The sequence below is a fragment of the Ciconia boyciana genome, chromosome 14, assembly GCF_034638445.1.
Source record: "Ciconia boyciana chromosome 14, ASM3463844v1, whole genome shotgun sequence".
NCBI classification, from domain to species: domain Eukaryota; kingdom Metazoa; phylum Chordata; class Aves; order Ciconiiformes; family Ciconiidae; genus Ciconia; species Ciconia boyciana.
In genome coordinates this window covers 7,941,848-7,960,102 of record NC_132947.1, presented here as the reverse complement: position 1 = coordinate 7,960,102, position 18,255 = coordinate 7,941,848, and the positions used below count along the sequence as shown (strand labels likewise).

Here is an 18,255-nt window from a genome sequence, read left to right as displayed (position 1 = left end):
ATCAGCGGCAAGTTTTGGTCATCCGCTGCAAGTCCACAGGTTTGCAGAGGCCAGTGCAAAAATACCACCTACCTACAATGGCTCACATGGAGAAACAAGGCTCTTTTACCTCTGTCTTCTATGACTAGGTAGAAATGTAATTCCGCAGATTTTACAGAATTCTCACTTGATTTCCAGTTATAATCTTTACTAAAATAAAGAAAGAATGACAGCTATTCACTCCACAGGCAGGGTTTTTGTGTGTTGATTTACGCCTTAATGTCACATCAGTCATCAGAAAACAGGGATGTAAATAACAAACTTTGTTTTAAGATTAAAGCAGCAAGTGATTTTTTTGAAAGGATTAAGTATTTGTTTATTTAATCATAAGGAGGTCAAAATATACAGTACTGTATCATTCAGATGCCAGTGTGGATTAAAATGTCAGGCCCACAGTTCCCCGTCCAGGTTAGCCCAGGGTTGAATAAACCACAGGAAGCTTAATTTTCTGTAAAATTTATTAACTACAGTTGTTACAGGAGTCTTGTGAAGCAGGGAGGTGCCTGGACAGCCTTGATTTTGGTTTTTATTAGGATTAATTACAAGTATGGATATAAACAAATATCTGCTGAAACAACTAAGTTTCCTATCACCTGCAAACCATTAATAACAGGATTGTAGGTACAGACTTGAGTTAGGACTACGGTGGGGACGCGGGTGCCCCCTTGTGTTCCTATTAGAACCTTAAATAGTTTTTAATTTGTTATCCCACCTCACCAAGACAAGAGAGAAGTCGTCTCAATCATGTAAAGCCTTTGCATTTTAGCGTTTTAATTTACATTAATAACCAATACGAAGCATAACTTTATAACCACTGATTCTATTATACTGCAGACTTCTTGCTAATTTCAGCTCTATTGAAAACCACAAAAGGTGACTTGGTTGTTTTTACATTTAACTATAACATTTATCAAAGAAGATTTTTTTTTTCCTGGCTGCTTTAAAGCTCTCTAAAGCTGAGGATTTGTTGCTCGTGCCTTGCTGCACAAACTGCATTCCTTTGTCACATGCATTTTTTTCTGCCATTTATTTAATTCACTGCCACTTTCTTACCTTACATACTCTACCCTCTATAGACTTAAAATCATCCATATGACCTTTCTTTAAATATACTACGCATTGCTTGATGATCTTTAGAGTTGCCTTCTAACATTTAGTGAACAAACCCTGTAAATTATATACCTTAAATGATACACCAATGTTTGCTTTAGCCTCAGGCATTCGATGACAGCCTTGTAAAGGAAAATAATGACTCATCTCTACTGCAAGGGAGCTTACAGAGAGCTGCTGATCCTTCAGCAGGCACGCGTATTCATTACTTGGATTTCCCAGCAGGTAGGATAGACACTGGATCTGTTTGCACTTCCGCATCAGACATCCTTTTGGAGCCCTGGTGGAGTAAGATATAGAAATTTATAAAAATTTTCAAATATTTCAGAACACTTAAGTCTGGAATTATGTGTTAGTTTTGCTAGCAGATATTTTCTGCTCATTTCACCTCTCTGCTTTTCTTAATTTGCCCTTTATTTAATATGCATAGGTGTATGAGCACCGTCTGTATCATGACAACCCCAGAAAGCTACTGCTTGCTACTTTGCCTAAATGTGTTGGTTATTTTAATATAATTTTCCCAGTCAGCATGGAAAGCAATTGTCTTTAGAAACTGGACTAACATACCAGAGACATGTTGCTGTGTACTTGTAGTATTGTAGTTTTGGCATAACTTTCTCTAAAATTTCCCTGGCCTAAACGGTTCACTGAAACCATGCTAAGAGTCCTTCAAGCATGATTAATAGTGTATTATAGCCAGCCTTGGTCTGCTCTAAGTTAAAGGAACATTAAATACTTTTATGCATGACAGGTATTTGAAAATGTTAGAGTGATAAAGCTTTTTTACACTACAAAAATAATTATGGTTTTGGAACCAGTTCAAGACACTAATCCAGTTTAGACGAAGGAAATGTATAGACCTAGCTATACCAACTAAATTTTTGACCAGTAATAGATAAAAACTTGGCTTTAGTTAAGATGCCTTGACCTGATTTTACTGGCCTTGAAGTCATCAAAACTTCAGAACATAACAGCCAAATGGATCCACAAACACCATTTCAGAGGTCACTGTTAACATTGCGTAGGATGCCAATCCCATTTGTAGCCAGATGCCTAAGCCATTACATGCTGAACAGAAAGACAGCACGGCAAAGCTAAAGGTGACTGCTATGTGCTTTCCCTGCAATAGGAACCGTGCAAAATCATTTGCGAATTGTCCTTTCACACAGTACGTTTCACACTGGAAACCTGACTCATCACCACCGTAAGACTATTCTGTGTCAGACCAGGAGAGTGAAAGATCTCAAGTTCCTCATCCCTTTCAGGGAAGTAAAAACAGTGGGTTTTTTATACTGATTAGACTCCACCTCGCTGATACTCTTTTAACTTTTCACCTCTGAAAATCTAAGTATAAAAAAGAGTAGCCAAAAATCACAATGGACTAAAAGAATCCCCTGTCTTAAACTAACTGTAATCTTGTGCAGCTCAACTGGCTGCAATGGGTTGCCTCTGCTTTACACTGATGTTGAATTTGGAAGACGTTCTAAAACAGAATACATTTTTTTGGCCACTTATATGTGGCAGCAAATGGAAGACATAAAAAAATGTAATAGGTTCTAATATCCATCAAACAATACCAAATGAGCTAGTAATTCCAAATTTATCCAGCAACACTAAAAACCTACACATCAGTTAAAAGATTTCCCACATTACAAGAGTAATGGAGTCTGTCACCTGTAGCTGTTCCTGTCTGATGCATGAAGATATTAAGCCATTTCTAGACTGATCTAGGAAACAAGATAATACTATTTGCCATTCTTCCTATAAATGGATGGAGGGAGGAGTAGAGGAGGGGGAGCTCATTTGAGATAATCCCCATTTTGACTCATTTAGCACATTTGCAGAAGTGTCGCGTTATTTGCTTACACTACAGTCTCCCTGCTGCACCCATTTTCAAGGTGGTTGCTGATTAAAGCAGGAAGCTTCGAGGGAGCCTGGCTGATGATTCTTGTTAAACTGGAATTTCCAAGCCCAGTCTGAAATAAAGAACTTTGTTCCTGCCCTTTTAACGGACAAATTCCAGCTCTGCCCTCAGATTCAGAAGCACAGGTACCACTGGCTCAGGTCTTGCTCTCAGTTACTTTGCATAACCCCTTTCAGTGTGGTGGAAGTTGCCTGCACTTGTGACAACTAAGCTGGAACATATTATTTTGGGCAGAGCACTTTAAAGTGCATACACAGGAATGTCATGGTATTGGAGTGTATTTTTTTTCCAGCTTGTGCTCAGGAGAAGTTTGTGTCAGTATACCAGATACTCTGATCAGAATAGTTTCCGTGTGCTAAGCACTCTCAGCTTCTGACAACTGCAGTACGAGTTATTCCAGCTCAGAAAACAATGTCATTAATCTTCTGGTTTTGTTTTTTTTTTTCCTAATCTAATCTTTCTAAGACTCACTAAATACCTTTGCATTTTATATAGCTTATAAATTAATCTCTTTTACCATAGGAACAGCCACTGGACCTTATCGTCTGTGCTAAAACCACACAGCCGGGCCATAACACTGTTTGCTTGCATAAGTGGCTCCATTTCTATCAAAAGTTTCAGTATTTGTTAGCCCAACTGGGAGCAGATGCTTGAACTGAAGTGTTCTCATCAGCTGCATTCCTGCACTATGACATCCTCTTACTCTGTGCCCTTTCCCAGAGGAATCGATGGATTCAGGAGAGAGTGGTGTTAAAATAGCTGCTATTGAAATAGCTCACCAGAATTTAGGAGGAGCTTGGTGGGCACAGATTACATGAGCAAGTAAGGCCTTCTGCATCCCCTCTTAAACATCTCCTGCTTCCATTTTATGAGCATAAAGCTTAATATTTCTGCTGAGTTGTTACCAGATATTTAAGCTGGTATCTTGAAAGGGAAATTCTGGCATTGGTTTGTGTGTGATCTAATACTTTTAGATTAATCATTACACCTTCCTGGGACTTAGTATGACCACCTAGGAGATGTGTAGATTATTTTTTGGAACCATTGCAGAACTAGGTTTCTTAGGTGTGGGTAATTTTCTTGGGGATATTCAAAAAGAGGTAGTCATTTTCTGTGAGATATTTTCCATGCACAGATCTCATTGTTGTGGGTTTGGTTTTTTTCCCTCCCAGTTCAAAAGCACAATAAACTTACCAAATCAGCTATACTGTTATCAAAAGCTTCACTTTTTTTTTTAAGTGCTATCTTTTGTTAATGGGAGAGGGAAGCTGTAGGAATACCATTGGCCTCTGTAATTGCAACAGAAGATAAGGGACTCTGGCGTACTACTCGAGCAAGCAAAAATATCTCACAGAACATCTCTACTTCCTCTATCTTTAGTCTGCATTTTTTTCCCCAAATGGTCTTTTTACCTCTTCACAATCTCCTGTCTTGATCAAAAAGCTTTTTCTTGCCCTTAGCATCAGAGACACCTTTCCAGCCCCTCTCTGTGTCTTTCATGAACTTGCACTTGAAAGTGTGTTTCCTCGCTAGCTCGCACTTCCTTGTATCTCCCTTTCTGGAATAATTCTAAATTTGTATCTATTGTTAAACTCTGTGAAAGATTTCTGGATACAGCTTGGATGAATGACACCATACAAAATAAAGTGCAATTGTCAACAGACGAACCCTTTCTCACACAGTGGCTACAGTGAGATTTTTGACAAAGAAGGGCTGTCAGTGCTTAATTTCAACAAATCTCCAGACCAGAAAAACAAATCTCAATTATCTCCAGAAATAATAGAAGTAGTTAAAATTTGCCCCATTTCTAGATAACCTATGCCAGAAAAAACGTGGCTGTCTTCCTCCCCTCCAGTTGACGTAAGAGATCTGTTACCGTCATCTAAGCGGTTTAAGTAGCAGCACTCCTGATTCCACTGCTGGGGGGAGGCTGCCAATACCCAGAGCAGAATAGGACACCTACACACCCTGCTTGTAAGTGTGGATCAGGCGTTACACACATGCACCGATGTTGTGCACAATAGAAATTTCATACAGAATTTGGAGGCAAGGCAGGTCAGGAAAGAAAAGTGCACATGAGCGTGCATGTATTTGATAACTTCAATCAGCTAGTATAATTCACAGACACATATAAAACAATACCCTGGCTTTTTCACATTGTGCTAAGCAAAAAGATTTCTCCTCTTGACTTTACTGGGAGTCAAGATGAGTGGAAACCAATGCAAGTTGGTAGTTACTCCAGGTGAGCTCCAGGACTTCCTTGCTCCGTTGAAACTACAGCAAAATCCAACAGGTTCATGGTGGACCAGGATTCTGCCCCAGAACAATGGGGTGAAACACAAAGCAGAAGTGGCTGAACTGTTGCTAATCAACACTGCAGAAAGTTATTTTTCTTTTGTTCTTAATTCCCCTTCTAATATGTAATTATTTTGGTAATGCAAATCACCCTCTGTAGGATACATAGTAATTCCGTGAAATGTGTGCAAATTAAACACTTCTTATGATGTGGAAAAACATCTGCCTCTGAATGAGTCATACTGGTCTGCATGGCAGCCTAACTTTATAACCCGGTGTCCTAACAGGGCTAATTTTCAAATCTGCATTACCATTTCAATCTATATTGCTTGACTTCTCTTCTTTCAGACCTGGAGATTGCCTAGCTCTCTCTCTTTCCTGACAGCCTTAGAAGTAAGGTGAGGAGGGAGGAAAAAAAGCTGTATTTCTCTCATGGGAGCCAGATTCACTAGGAATCATTGCAGGTAACAGTTAAATCTGTTTATGATGTTCTTTGCATCACTTGAAATTTGTGATGAAGCTCAGTTTACACACAGGTTTTCCAAAAGATGTTAAAAATGACCCCATAGCTCTGTGGATTCATTGCTGTTGTGACAGTGTGATGAAAAAGGAGCAAACTGCATCCTTCCAATTGATCTATAAAAAGCAATGGAAATCTGCCCTCTTGCCGAGGCTTGAGAGACAGTCCCAGGTCTAACTTGTGCTTTTGTTTCTACATAGGCCCCTGAATATGGACAAGGGGAAAAAAAGTTCACATTTATTTAATGCCCCGAGGAACCCCTAGCTGCATCAGTAACACCAAGCCTTATAGAAACTCAGATATTTAGTATGCTGAATTCTTTAATTTCTACATTTCAGATTTCAGTGAAGGGGGCATAGCAAATTTATGGTAAGATTTAATAAAAAAAGCAGGAAAAAAAATACCACGTGTATTTTTTTGTGTGCTTTAACTAGTCTATAGCTGATTGCTAACACGAGGAGCTTATCTTGTGACCACTATGGTTGTCTGGTTCCCACCAACCCAGTGATCTACCTTGATTTTTTCCTTGCAGGGATGTCCTGCCTTGCAGGGATGTCCCAGCTGCTCTGAAGCAGCAGCTGAACCACCATCATGACAGGCAGGTTACTCTGGTAAACCAGCACCACCTCCACTTTTCCTTAATAAACACGCTGCAATTTGTAGGTGGTTCAGTACCTGCTACAGGAATAGTTGAGTCATCCCCGTAGCCGAGTCATCCCCATAGCCGAGGCATGAACCGCTACAACAGGGGTGTGGGAACAATTATAGCTCTCCCATAGTAAACCAGACCTGCCTGTGAATCAGTTCCCTGAGGCCCAAGTTTTCTCACCTTTGCCCAAAAACTTGCTGTTGTTTGGCCTTAGTCCTGCAAGCTGCTTGTGAAGTTGCACTCCATCCGAGCACAAATCTCACATGCTTAACAGCTTGCAGGCTGGGTGCTTAAATCAGCTGAAAAATGACTAAAAAGGTAAGATTAAGTCAACGTACAAGGCCCTTAAAAAACCCTCCAAGTGACTGCCTCTTCTCTGTCTTCTTGAAGGAGGGTTCCTTTGAAGCATCTCCTCCGTTCTGGATGGAGTCGGTCTCGGCTGCTTGCTGCTCCCTGGAGTCTGGCTGCTCCCTGGTTTCCTGTTTGCTGCCTTTCTGCTTGCTCAGCTCCACTGTAGACTTCTTGTCTTTTGAACTCTCTTTGCTCTTTTGGCCCACAGGTTCACTTTCAGCTGGGGCAACTGGCCTCTCTGTGGAGTTTAATGTCTAAAGCAGTTTCAAACAATGGTTATTTTTAGTGTGAAATGTAAACATTTTGGAAGGCGATCCATAAATATATTAAAAAATGAAAGGCCACCTGGCAGGGAGAAATCCTGCTGTCCAACAGGTTTTCATTTACAGAGTTTGGGATGAACTCCTGCAGCCTTGACTTAGGGAAGGACTCCCAGGGAGCCGATAGAATTACTTACACGAGCAAAGACTGCAAGATCAAACCATCCCGGCATAGACTTGCTTTATTTATGTATATGTCTATGCTGAAGCTGTTTTAGGAGGCAGAGGACATGCATAGAAAGATGCAGAGCCACAAGCATGCACTGCCAACTGAGGCTCCCCCAGCTTTTGCAACCCGGGCTGTGAAAGCACCCAAAAAGTGCAAGGGAAAGATTTGGGAGAGAAAAGAAGTAAAAGACACCATAAAGCAAAGGATAAAAACAACTCCGCTATAAAACTGCAACACTCCCCCAAAATATTAGTAACGTAGGGTTTGGCTATAGAAGGCCACAGCATCACAGAAAATTTCACATACAAGTGCGAAAGAAGAGATAGCAATATCCCAAAGACAAACACAATGACAGACCACCTATTTATAGCAAAGGAAAAGATTCTGAAACTCTGAGAAGTACGGGATATGTTTGAAGTTCACAGGAGAAAAATCAGATCTGGCAAACAAAGGATAACACAATGAAACTGTCACTGTTTGCAGAGTAGCAAATGACTAGATATGGTTTTGCTAGGAGATCTGTTTGCAAATGGGATTTTCTTTTTTCTTATGCAAAAAATATTGCCTTATTTATTAACATAATAATAAAATAGCACACAAATTTGCCATGTTGAAAAGCTGGAAATCTTACATCTGCCCTCAGGGCACAGCCCAGAGCTTAATGCTGTGTAATTTTTCCAACTTTGGGGATTTTACCATTAGTCTTGAAATATTTGGTGTTCTTCTAAAGGCCTAGGGTTATACACTTAACATGACAAGCTTAGCTTTCATTAAAAACAAATACATTTTTAGACATCATGATGTCAGAGAAAAACCTGAAAGCAGAAACTCTAGAGAAACAGAATGCAAATACAGCTCTCATATCTATTTTAAAAAAACCCTCAAACCACTCTAATTTTGGGGAAACAAGAATGAGAGGGGGTAGCAATACTACCACTGGCCTTTTTAACTTGATTCACCTTTCTTCCCCACCTAATCTTAAAAAACCCCACATTTAAATTATAGAACCTGCAACCATTTAATACATTCAGTCTTGACCAGTTAGCTTAAGTCCTCAACAAAATATGTGCTTGTATTTAATTATATCCTTTTCCAAAGGACAGACATACATGGGTATATATTTGCTTACACCTAGACTTGTCTGCTTTTAGACTTAAAAAATACAGTCATGAAGCTAGTCTTTGCTCTAGTTCTGCAGGAGATACGTGAAGACAGCACATGAAATCTGGAGATGCAGGTGATCAGTGGCCCCATACACCACCAGCAGGCACCATCTGAGTGTCAATAGTTTATTAAAGCAAATTCAATAACCTCAGAGTACAGGAGAACTGTCGTCTGGGGCTGCACAGACACCACACACTACCTGCATCTTGTTGACCTCGCTTGAGGAGAGAGACCTGCTTGGATGCACTTCTGAGTGCCCAAGGGATGCACGAGCTCTCCCAGCACAAGGACGAACAGAACTTCAGAAACCCCAATTTAATTCTGTCTCTTTCTGACTCATTTTAACTATCAGATGGGAAGCTCTCAGTTGCTGAACCCATTGGTTAGTTTGACAAGATCCTTCTTACTCTTATTTGCCTTAGCTCACTCTTGAAATCTTTCTCTTTGGTACAATTGCAAATGTGCACATTCAATTCAAAAATAACCACGGCACCCAAAACACAGCTATGAGACTGGATACGTCTGAGTTAAAAGGTGCCAGAATAACTTCTAGCCTTTATTAACACTCTGTGAAATCTGTGGGTTTATTCTGTGGGTGTAAAAATAGAGTTGAGTCTTCCTCACCACACGTTTGATTGTGGAGGTGCCTCACAGTTACAGTATTGCAGCCAAATCCGAACTGGATGCAACAGGACTATTTCTGCGAGCAGGTTTGGGCCTTTGATGTTAGTCAAACAAAACACTTAAAAAAAAATATTCATAATACATTTTCCAGGCAAAATAAGAAAAAAAATTCCAATCAGATAATCTCTTTGAGGTGTTTCATATTAACCTTGAAAGGCAGGAAATTGGCATATTTTATATTGATGGGAGCAGCTCAGGAAATACAAAGTGAAGCTTATGAATAATGAAACATGTTAATGTTTCTTATTGTAAAGGGTGATCTGCACCTGACAGATTGCTTCTACTCTCTCAATGTTAACAGTGCCACTGAAAAAAAAAAAAATTAACAGGATAGTATTTTTCCCTATCATGTTACAAGAGACCTTAATCCAAGGCTGCTTTTTAAGCGCAAAAGGCAGATCCCCTGAATTTCCGCAGATTTTGGATCAACGTTGTAATGCATTTCTGTAGCATACAGAATTGGCAGTGATGAAAAGCGAAGAATCACAGCATTCCAGAGATGCGATAGCGTAATATAAGGACATCATTTCACAGAAATTCTAAAAAAGGAAAAAGTCAACAGCAGATACAGTCTTCCTTGAGCTCTTCTGTGTAATAAAACTGTGCTAATTTACACTAGTGCAAGCGAGATAAGAAGGAAGACTAATAAGTTGGTTTAAAAAAATGGAAGGAAACTGGCTACTAATTAAAATAATATAAAGTAGATCCAGGACTGTAACTTTTACTCACTTACCCAGACCATTTCACAAAGCTGCTGTATGAAATAAGGAATAAATGCCACAAGACAAGACCTTCTATATTTGGGATGCTTTTAGAGAAATAATTCATAAAGATTAGCCTTAGTATCAAAGGACATCATGAAAACAGGAAGAGCGAGAAAATAATTTTACTATTAATTAAAAAAGGAAATAAAAAAGGAAGTTCTGAAAGGTCAGTTTTCAACAACTTCAGTTTTGCTCTCAGGTTAAAGGAAACCCTATGTCTATACATAGAACCTGTGTTTTATCTCTCATTACAGAATGTAATTATTCTGGATATCTTGTCTTGCAACAGATGAGGGTTTGACTCTCCGAAAAGGTAACAGTATTTGTATTTCTAATGAAAATGTGATTTTTCTGAAGCATTTTTAAAGCCATAAAGAATATAACGTAAAGGTCACATCCAAAGATTTGGTTTAGCTTTTATGAACATAGAATGAAAGAAACAAAAACAGAATAAGAAAAAATATTTTCACGGCTTTTGTTAAATTGCAGTGGACGGTTTTCATTCTCACTTTAATTTCTCTTCTATAGAGTTTCCACCTCAATGATCCTTTCCCTCAGCAGACAAGTAAATCAACAAAGTAAAAATTATTCTAGCTGTGTGTATTTAGTTTCACTGCCTAAGCCAAGGTACACGCAGAAAGTAAAATAATAGCAAGAGAGATAGGAATAAAATTGAACATAAAAACACTAATTATTTTAAGAAAAGGAACACGCCTGGAAAAAAGCATTTTTTAAAATCTAATAGTGACCCTTTAAAATCTTGTTTAATAGTATGAATAGGTAAAATAGATAAGAAATATGTAAACATATGAAGCTCACTGAGCAAGTAGCAGGTTTCTTTCAGTGATTTTTACATTTCAAAAGCTAGAGTTGTATGGAAGTAGGTGACAACAACCCATCACCAAAAGATGAAAGAATCCAGGCACTTACTTGGTGACTGGGGCTTGGGCCATTTACCTCTTCTGAACTGGTTGTCCCTCCATCACCCTTGACTGACTAAAATAACAAAGGATTATAGGACTTCTAACTGGGTTCCTGTTTGAGGCATTAATTCAATATGAAAACACACATGAATCAAAAAATGCAAGGTTTGATTTAAGGATACTCTTTACAACACTAAAACAAAACCAGACGTTTCAGAAACTCTACCAACATTTTTGAAATACCCACAACTCCAAGGCAGATTTTTGCTAGTTCTTTTCTACGTGAAACGATTGCTTTTTGCAAGTCAATTTTCCCATTAAGGCCTGAGAAATATGAATGAGGTCGCAGTGAACCAGAGATCATATCCAGCCAGTGAACAAGACAGTGCTCTCAGCCCTGCCACTGCAGGTTTCCAGCAAAGAGCTTTTGCTTGCTTTTCAGAGACAAATCTGTCTCATAAGATCTAGGGGGACTTCCTTTCTATTTAACAATCATACTAAGTGCATATCCCGTGAATAATTAAAACCCACTCAGCTTTATGGATATATTTTTATATTTTATCATCAGCATCCATTTTTCACAATTTTCGCTTTCCAGTTTATGCCTCCTCTCTATATACATCTAAGTAACGGCCCTTCTTGGTGCCGTTACTCTTCCCAGCCAGGACAATGGGAGCAGACCCTGAGGCTGCGGCACTGGCAGGTCACTCAGAACAAACCTTGACTCTGAAATATGTTTTTCAGGTATGGTCCCCTGTTTCTATTGAGATTTAAAAATGAGAAAAACCTGTTTGACAAAACTAGCTCAATGAAAAAAAATTACAAGATTTGTGACACTTAGATTAAGGTTTAGTTATAATTAGTAATATAAAAGAAACAAAAGGAATAGTATCTACATATTTAATTAAAAAGCGTGTTAGAGGGTTCAACGTGGTATTCTCCTGAGTACCATATAAGCCACAGAGCTTAGCAGTAAAGCATAAAATAAACTCCAGAATTTCAAAGTGCCCAAATTTAAATGTCATTTTTCATTGCATAAGTTTGATGAAAACAATGAAAGGATGTGACTTTTGTTCTAAAGATAGATCAGGCGGATTTGTGGTTTTCTGCAGCTTGTAGATTTGTTACTTGAAGCACAACGGTATCAGCTTGATCCTATGCATGGTGTTATTGCAAGGATATATTTCAGTCTCCAATTTTCCTGTAAAACCGCAGAAAATCAATATGTAGCAGCAGCATGATAGAAAACTAAACCACTCCATGACAATTCATTACTTGTCACAAATTGTGGGAAAAATTCTCTTTCTGTAACATGCCGCTGCTCAGTCTCTTGCATGTTTATGCTCGTGACTCTTATCTGTGTAAGAGGTTGCAGAAATGGAGGGGAGGAAGCACAGTGTGGTCTGTCTTAACATTACAGGATAGAAACTCAGTCCAGAGTGTACGAAGATGTATTGCGATAAGATCTAGTTTGCATTTCTATTCCAGTAAGTCTTTAAATGCCTTTAGAAAAAAAGAGTTTATGCTATAACAGCAACTACTTTGTTACCTTTCCCCCTAAAAAAACAGAAAAAAAGAAAAAAACCTGGTTTAACCAACCTTTAGTAATCCATCTTTTTTTTTTTTTCTTTGTTTTTTTACCAGAACATAAATAACAGAGTAAAGACCTTGAGGTCTTTGCCTAGACAAAGTTCCCTCTTGCCTTCAGTGAAACGTATATGTAATGATCACAAGGGTTTCTCTCTAGAGCACTGCTGACCTCTTATCCTTGCCTTTGGTCATTTAGGATTCCTGCTGCTGAAAGCTTCCTGAAAGGGTTTTCTGCTTTCTGTGGCGATAAGGGTGGATCAGCATATCTTTAAATGGAGGAGGGCAGGGACAGGCAATAGACTTGCTGCATTTGCATGAATAATGAAGGAAAATTAAGGTGGGACAACATAAAATAGTTATTCTTGATTCCAAATGCCATTTTATTATAATTGATTCCATTGATTCCATTTTATTATGTAAAAGTTTATTTATGTGGGGAAGCAGGCCAGCACAGACACTGCAGACAATTTGGAAATAATCTTTTTTGTTATTCCAGAAAGAGATATTCTCCTTGGGAGCACTATCATTAATCCAGAAATAGGACATTTTATTTGCAGAGACCATACTCAACGCCATCTCAGACCAACTGTGCTGCCAGTCAACTTCCCGGTTGAGGACAAGGGCTACAGCCTTGGTTTACAGTTGGTAATTCTGCTCATTCTGATTAAAAAAAAACATTTTACATGCTTCTTATCACCACAAAATATCTCAAAACAGACATTTTGAAATAATTTATCTTACCTAGCTTTGCATCTGTTTATATTCTATGGAGAAAAGCAGGAACTTTCAGGGCTTACATCATCTGACATGTCCTAGATCCTAAGGGCTCTCAGACCTGCTCACCTCTACTCAGTGCCTTTAAAGGAGACCTGGGGTGACTAGCTCAGGCGTAGCCATTCCTGTCAAGACATCTGCGTTGGGTCTGAGGTATCCCTACCCTGTAAATATATATAATAAGATAGCTATTTGATTTTGATTAATGAGGCATGAGTGACTTTCAACTGGAAGCACAGGATTTCAGAGTCATGTGGGTGTGGCTTAGATAAAAGACCAGTGGTATTTCTTCATCTCTTACTGAATCACAGGGCTTTAAACTAATACTTTATATCTTTCTATAATTTCCCAATAGCTTTTATAGCATTAGTTAACCCTCTCCCATTTAAACCACAGCAATGACTTTTGTGACCTTCGCAATTGCAAACAATTCATCACAAATAAGAAGGGACATCTGTACTGAGCAAGTCAGCAGGCAGTCTTCGAGATACACACTGCCTTTTCCAGAGTAAATTACTCCTAGTTCTCGCAATGGCTATCCCTGTGTCAGCAGTGGTACCTATAGTGCTATGGATCTAAATGTCTACTTGCTGTCAGGCTGTGCTTGTGCTCTGTGGGCAGAATATGTCAAAACTGAGGCACATGGAGAATAACGGACTTGCATCTCTGAGACTCAGAACAGACTGAAGTAGAATTAAGCTTAATTTCTGAGTCCCAGTCTCGACTCCTAAGAAAATAAGCTACCTTTTCTTAGGCACCTGGATGGTCGACCTGTGTAACATAACTGTGGATGTTATCAGCATACCTTGGGATCATCTTCTACAGGCAGAAGAGAAACCCAGTAGACAATCATATTAATGTAAAATTAGAAATCAATCTCTTTCAGCAGCCAGAGCAACAATCCATCTATTGCCAGAACGGAGACCAAAAAATAAAGTCTATCAGTAAACAGGAGCCTAGGTTGTATCGAGGAAGTCCTGCCACATTCCTTCCCATTGACAAGCATGGTTTGTTTCAGGGACCATAAGTACCTGTGCTTGTTAAGATCCTATCTTATAAGAATTCAGGGCTCGCTCCATCTGCAGCAAGGCAGGAGGAGTGCTCCAAGAGGACCTGCTGGATGAGTCAGTGAACCTGCATCACATGGATGGCATGGTCTGTACATGCTCTGATGCCACTTCAAGGCATTTCCCACACCTCCAGGAGCCTCCCGCCCCAGTGTCACCTGTGGGAGGTGGAACACCACAAGGTACATTTAGGCATTGGCTGAGGTTTGTCCAGATTTGCAAGTGAAAGAGGTTGAACAGATGCAACCACATGAAGACATCATTTTATCCCCAGTTCTTCAGGTAAGAGGTGCTAAGGATTGAGTTCTTCACACAGGGAGAAAGCACAAGGGGATGGTCTGATGTCAGGCCCTTTGCTGTGCTCCTCAAATGTACATTCATGCTGTGGCTAGAGCTGCAGTGTAAACTCTCATATGTCTGAGTTAGTTTTAAATTAACAAGCATTAGTACGAACAGCAGACTCATGACTTTAGCACGAGGACTAGGGAGGCTGCAAATGAGCCCCCCCAAATGCTCATTTGCTCTGCTCTGAGCTCCACGGTGCCAGGACTACGCTGCTACCAGGACGTGAGCTAGCTATTGCACCTCTGGCTCAGGAATTCCTCCACTTTACGGCTGTTACTGTAGGGTCGCCAGATCTCAAGAGAAAACTACGGTGGAAATGGACCTTTTCTAAGTAGAAATTATACCTTCCAGTACAGTCTGCCAGTATAGCTATTCTGAGCAAGAGAGCCCTATTAGACATCTCTACAGTACTCAGCTCTCAGCCCCACAGCACTGGAGCTTCCCCCACTTTTCCTTGCGAGAAAATCAAGCCTGTGTTGGAGTCTTAAACATTTCATGCATTTTTAGCACTCACCACTAGTTCAAAAGCTTCACAGAAGCTAGTTGTTTAGCAGTGGCTTAAAATCCTTCCGTCTGCCTTAGGAATCAGAAATACTGATTGACCAGTTGGCACAAAGCTGTAGGGCAGCTACATAGCTCCAATTGTGCGCAACAGCGTGGCAGCAATCCAGTAATCCAAAAGTTATTCAGAGGAAACAGCCTAGGACGTACTTCAAGGACAATGAATACATTAAAATAATCCACAATCTGTTTGGAAATCGATAGCCAAAAGTAGAGCAGATGAATACTAAAGGTTTCAAAAAGCTGCAAAACCAGTTACACAGTTAATACAATTCTGTTTCCCATATGGGTAGATGTTTGCCTACACACTAGTTCTGTCTTGCTAGGCCAAAATCTGGATTAAACCCCTGCTCTGATTAGAGCAGCATTACATCTACTGCTTTTAACACAACTCTTGTTTTCTTCCACAGTGACTAAGATGGGTGTGGAACAGCTTTATTTTTTAATCGGTGCTATTTTTTTTGGTAGGGTGACATGATTTGAAGTCATGGTTGCCACAGACAGCAGCGTCTGATATGCATTGCTCCTGAGTCACCTTCTGCACGCCTAGCGTGTGCCATGGTGACGAGCCTCTATGCAGGATGACCACAAGTCCCCCTGGATTTAGGAATAAGGTTGAGATTTTTCCAAACTGACTAATTTTGTAAAGTGTTATTTGGAATTAAAGGCATGCTGGGTGCACAATTGTTGGCTGATACTAAGAATTTAAGCTTAGATCCTCAAATATACCAGAGTCGCTATGTAGTAAAGTGACTCTGAAGAAGAAAAAGCAAATGCACCCATCAAGGGTTGGGCTGAGGCTAACAAACAACTGAAAATAAAAGAAACACCAATTTTTTGGAAATAAAACATAAATCAGGATTTGGAGCGTTGCTTGTACCTTCTAGGGTCTGACTCACAAATTTTAACCTTTGACAATGTGACTGTTCACAGCTGTATGTACCAGCATGTACCTGTGAGCAGACAATTCAGACAACCTGGGCTGCTTATTACATCGTGTTATAAGAAACTACGTTGTTCACATTTTAACGTATAAGCTACTCTGACACCCACACCATGTAGCCGCCCGAAAAAAACCCAGAATTGTTTAAAAATAGAAATCGTTCATACACATTTGCAAACCTTGCCAAAATAGATCAATTGCTATATAAATCCTCGAGGCCTGCTACAATTTTAATCGGAGAAGTGTTAGTTCTAGACTTGGATTCTTTTCCTGGCCACTTTTCTAGACTCTTTTGAGGAACAGTCTGGCTGCTACTGGCACACGGCTCCAGCAGCACAGCTCTGCGCACCTACAACCACAGGCGGTACCGGCCACATCACCTCAGCGCGTCCCTTCTGCCCTCCAGGCGCCTTCTGGGAAGGAGGATTAGATTCTACTTTGTGCCGTCCTTCTTTCCCTCTAACGTACAACGTCTTTGAAGCAGCAATTGTATCCTTTTACGTGCCAGTGTAGCTAACCTACGTCCGCTGCCCAAAAAAGCTTCACTACTGAAAACAGGACTCCCTGAAGCAAGCGCAGGACCTAACGATGGCGCAGCGCAGGGACGCTCGATGCTAACAGTCGACGGCTCCCCCGACGAGCAGCTGCCCCCCCTCCCACCACCCAGGGAAGCGGTCTGTGGAGCCGAAGGCTTCCCCGGCGGCAATCACGGGTGCCGGGTCAAGCCCCTCGCACGGCCCTGCGCCGCCGCGGCGCGGGAAGAAGGGCGGGGGCGGGGCGGGCAGCGCGGAGCCGCGGGGCTGCTCCCGGCCGAGCCGCCAGAGGGCGCCGCAGAACGCGGAATGCGCGGGGGACGCGCGGCGCCCGCCGCGGCCTCGAGGCGGCGGCGGCCCCGGGGCGAGGTCGGGCTTCGGTCTGCGCTCGTACAGCCGCTGGTCTTCGAGGAGTGTCAAAATGACCAGCGCCTGCCTCGCGGTGAACCCGTCGCCCCCGGCTCTTGAGAGGGAGTGTCTTGCTTACCAGTTTAAAAAACTTGCGCAGGTTTGCTTTGGGCGTTTTACTTTCTTCTCTTCTGGGTTTCACTTCTGCGGCTTCTGGGCTCTTACTCTCCTCTTTGTCAGGAGCCACCGCTTCTAAAGACGTGTCTGCTTTTTCATTGCTTACGATCTCTGCTTCTTCGAATGCGTTCTGGGGTTGTTTGGGGCAAATGGAAAGTGGAAAAAGTGGAAAAAAAGAGAAAAAAGAGGAAGTGGAAAAAACATTCAGACTTAATCAGTGAGGTCTGGGTGTTTTTTAAAGAGGTTACAATCAAAGTGCTTCAGCAGTACAGTCAGTTGGTGCATCAGGAACAAGCGTGGCACGAAAGCGTTCTCAGCATCCCTGTATCTGTACAGGTTTCTTCAAGAATTTGATTCATCCCAATTAAAAAAAAGTATATAAGCTGGTGGGATTTTAAGCACTTGTTTAAACTGAAGAAAAACCCTTTCTTGAACCAGTTCCCAAACACAATAATTTATCTTTGATTATGATTTAAAAAGAAAACTTAAACAAAATTACTTACCCTTACACTGGTATGAGTACCATGAGTAGATGACACTCAGGTAAAACCAGTAAAAATGAGAACGATCATACCCAGGAGTTTGCACACAAAAGAAAGAGGAGGATTAAGTAATTAAAACACCCCATGGACTTTATTAATTGTTAAAACTCTGTTTAGCACCCTTAGAGAGTGAAATACAGAAGTGCAGTGTCCCAGCCACAGCGTTCGTTCTCAGGCTGGTCACATTCGCAGCACTAGCTCCTCTTCCCAGTTGCAAAGATATAAATGACTTCTTGAGGTACAAGGTAGTTAAGTAGCTCATCTGTTGCTTCACTTAATCCCATGGGTCACAGTCAACCCCTTTGATAGTGATGACCCTCATTTGAATTGAAGAAAAGCTGCTGGGTACTCGGCAACATTGCCTTTATAGAAGGATTTTGGGTCCCACTGAGCTTTTGTGAATTACTGGAAAGTTCCTTCTATTATAATAGCACTTCAACCAGAGGCATGCAGTTTGTAAATT

General features: G+C 40.7%; 1 protein-coding gene across 2 annotated transcripts in view; it reads right to left on the bottom strand.

The window, feature by feature from the left end:
- Nucleotides 1-526: 526 nt before the first annotated feature.
- Nucleotides 527-18,255, bottom strand: part of BCAS1 (brain enriched myelin associated protein 1) — a 50,696-nt gene continuing 32,967 nt past the window's right edge. The window contains exons 8-11 of one of the 2 annotated variants that reach the window (XM_072879459.1): nucleotides 17,213-17,380; nucleotides 10,920-10,985; nucleotides 6,876-7,142; nucleotides 527-1,429 (exon numbers count right to left, since the gene is read on the bottom strand). In XM_072879459.1, coding sequence (XP_072735560.1) covers nucleotides 1,355-1,429; nucleotides 6,876-7,142; nucleotides 10,920-10,985; nucleotides 17,213-17,380 — 576 coding nt within the window. In that variant the 3' untranslated portion in view covers nucleotides 527-1,354. Of the gene's footprint in view, nucleotides 1,430-6,875; nucleotides 7,143-10,919; nucleotides 10,986-13,243; nucleotides 13,399-17,212; nucleotides 17,381-18,255 lie in introns of those variants that run through there. The other variant, XR_012045172.1, reaches the window with a different exon arrangement.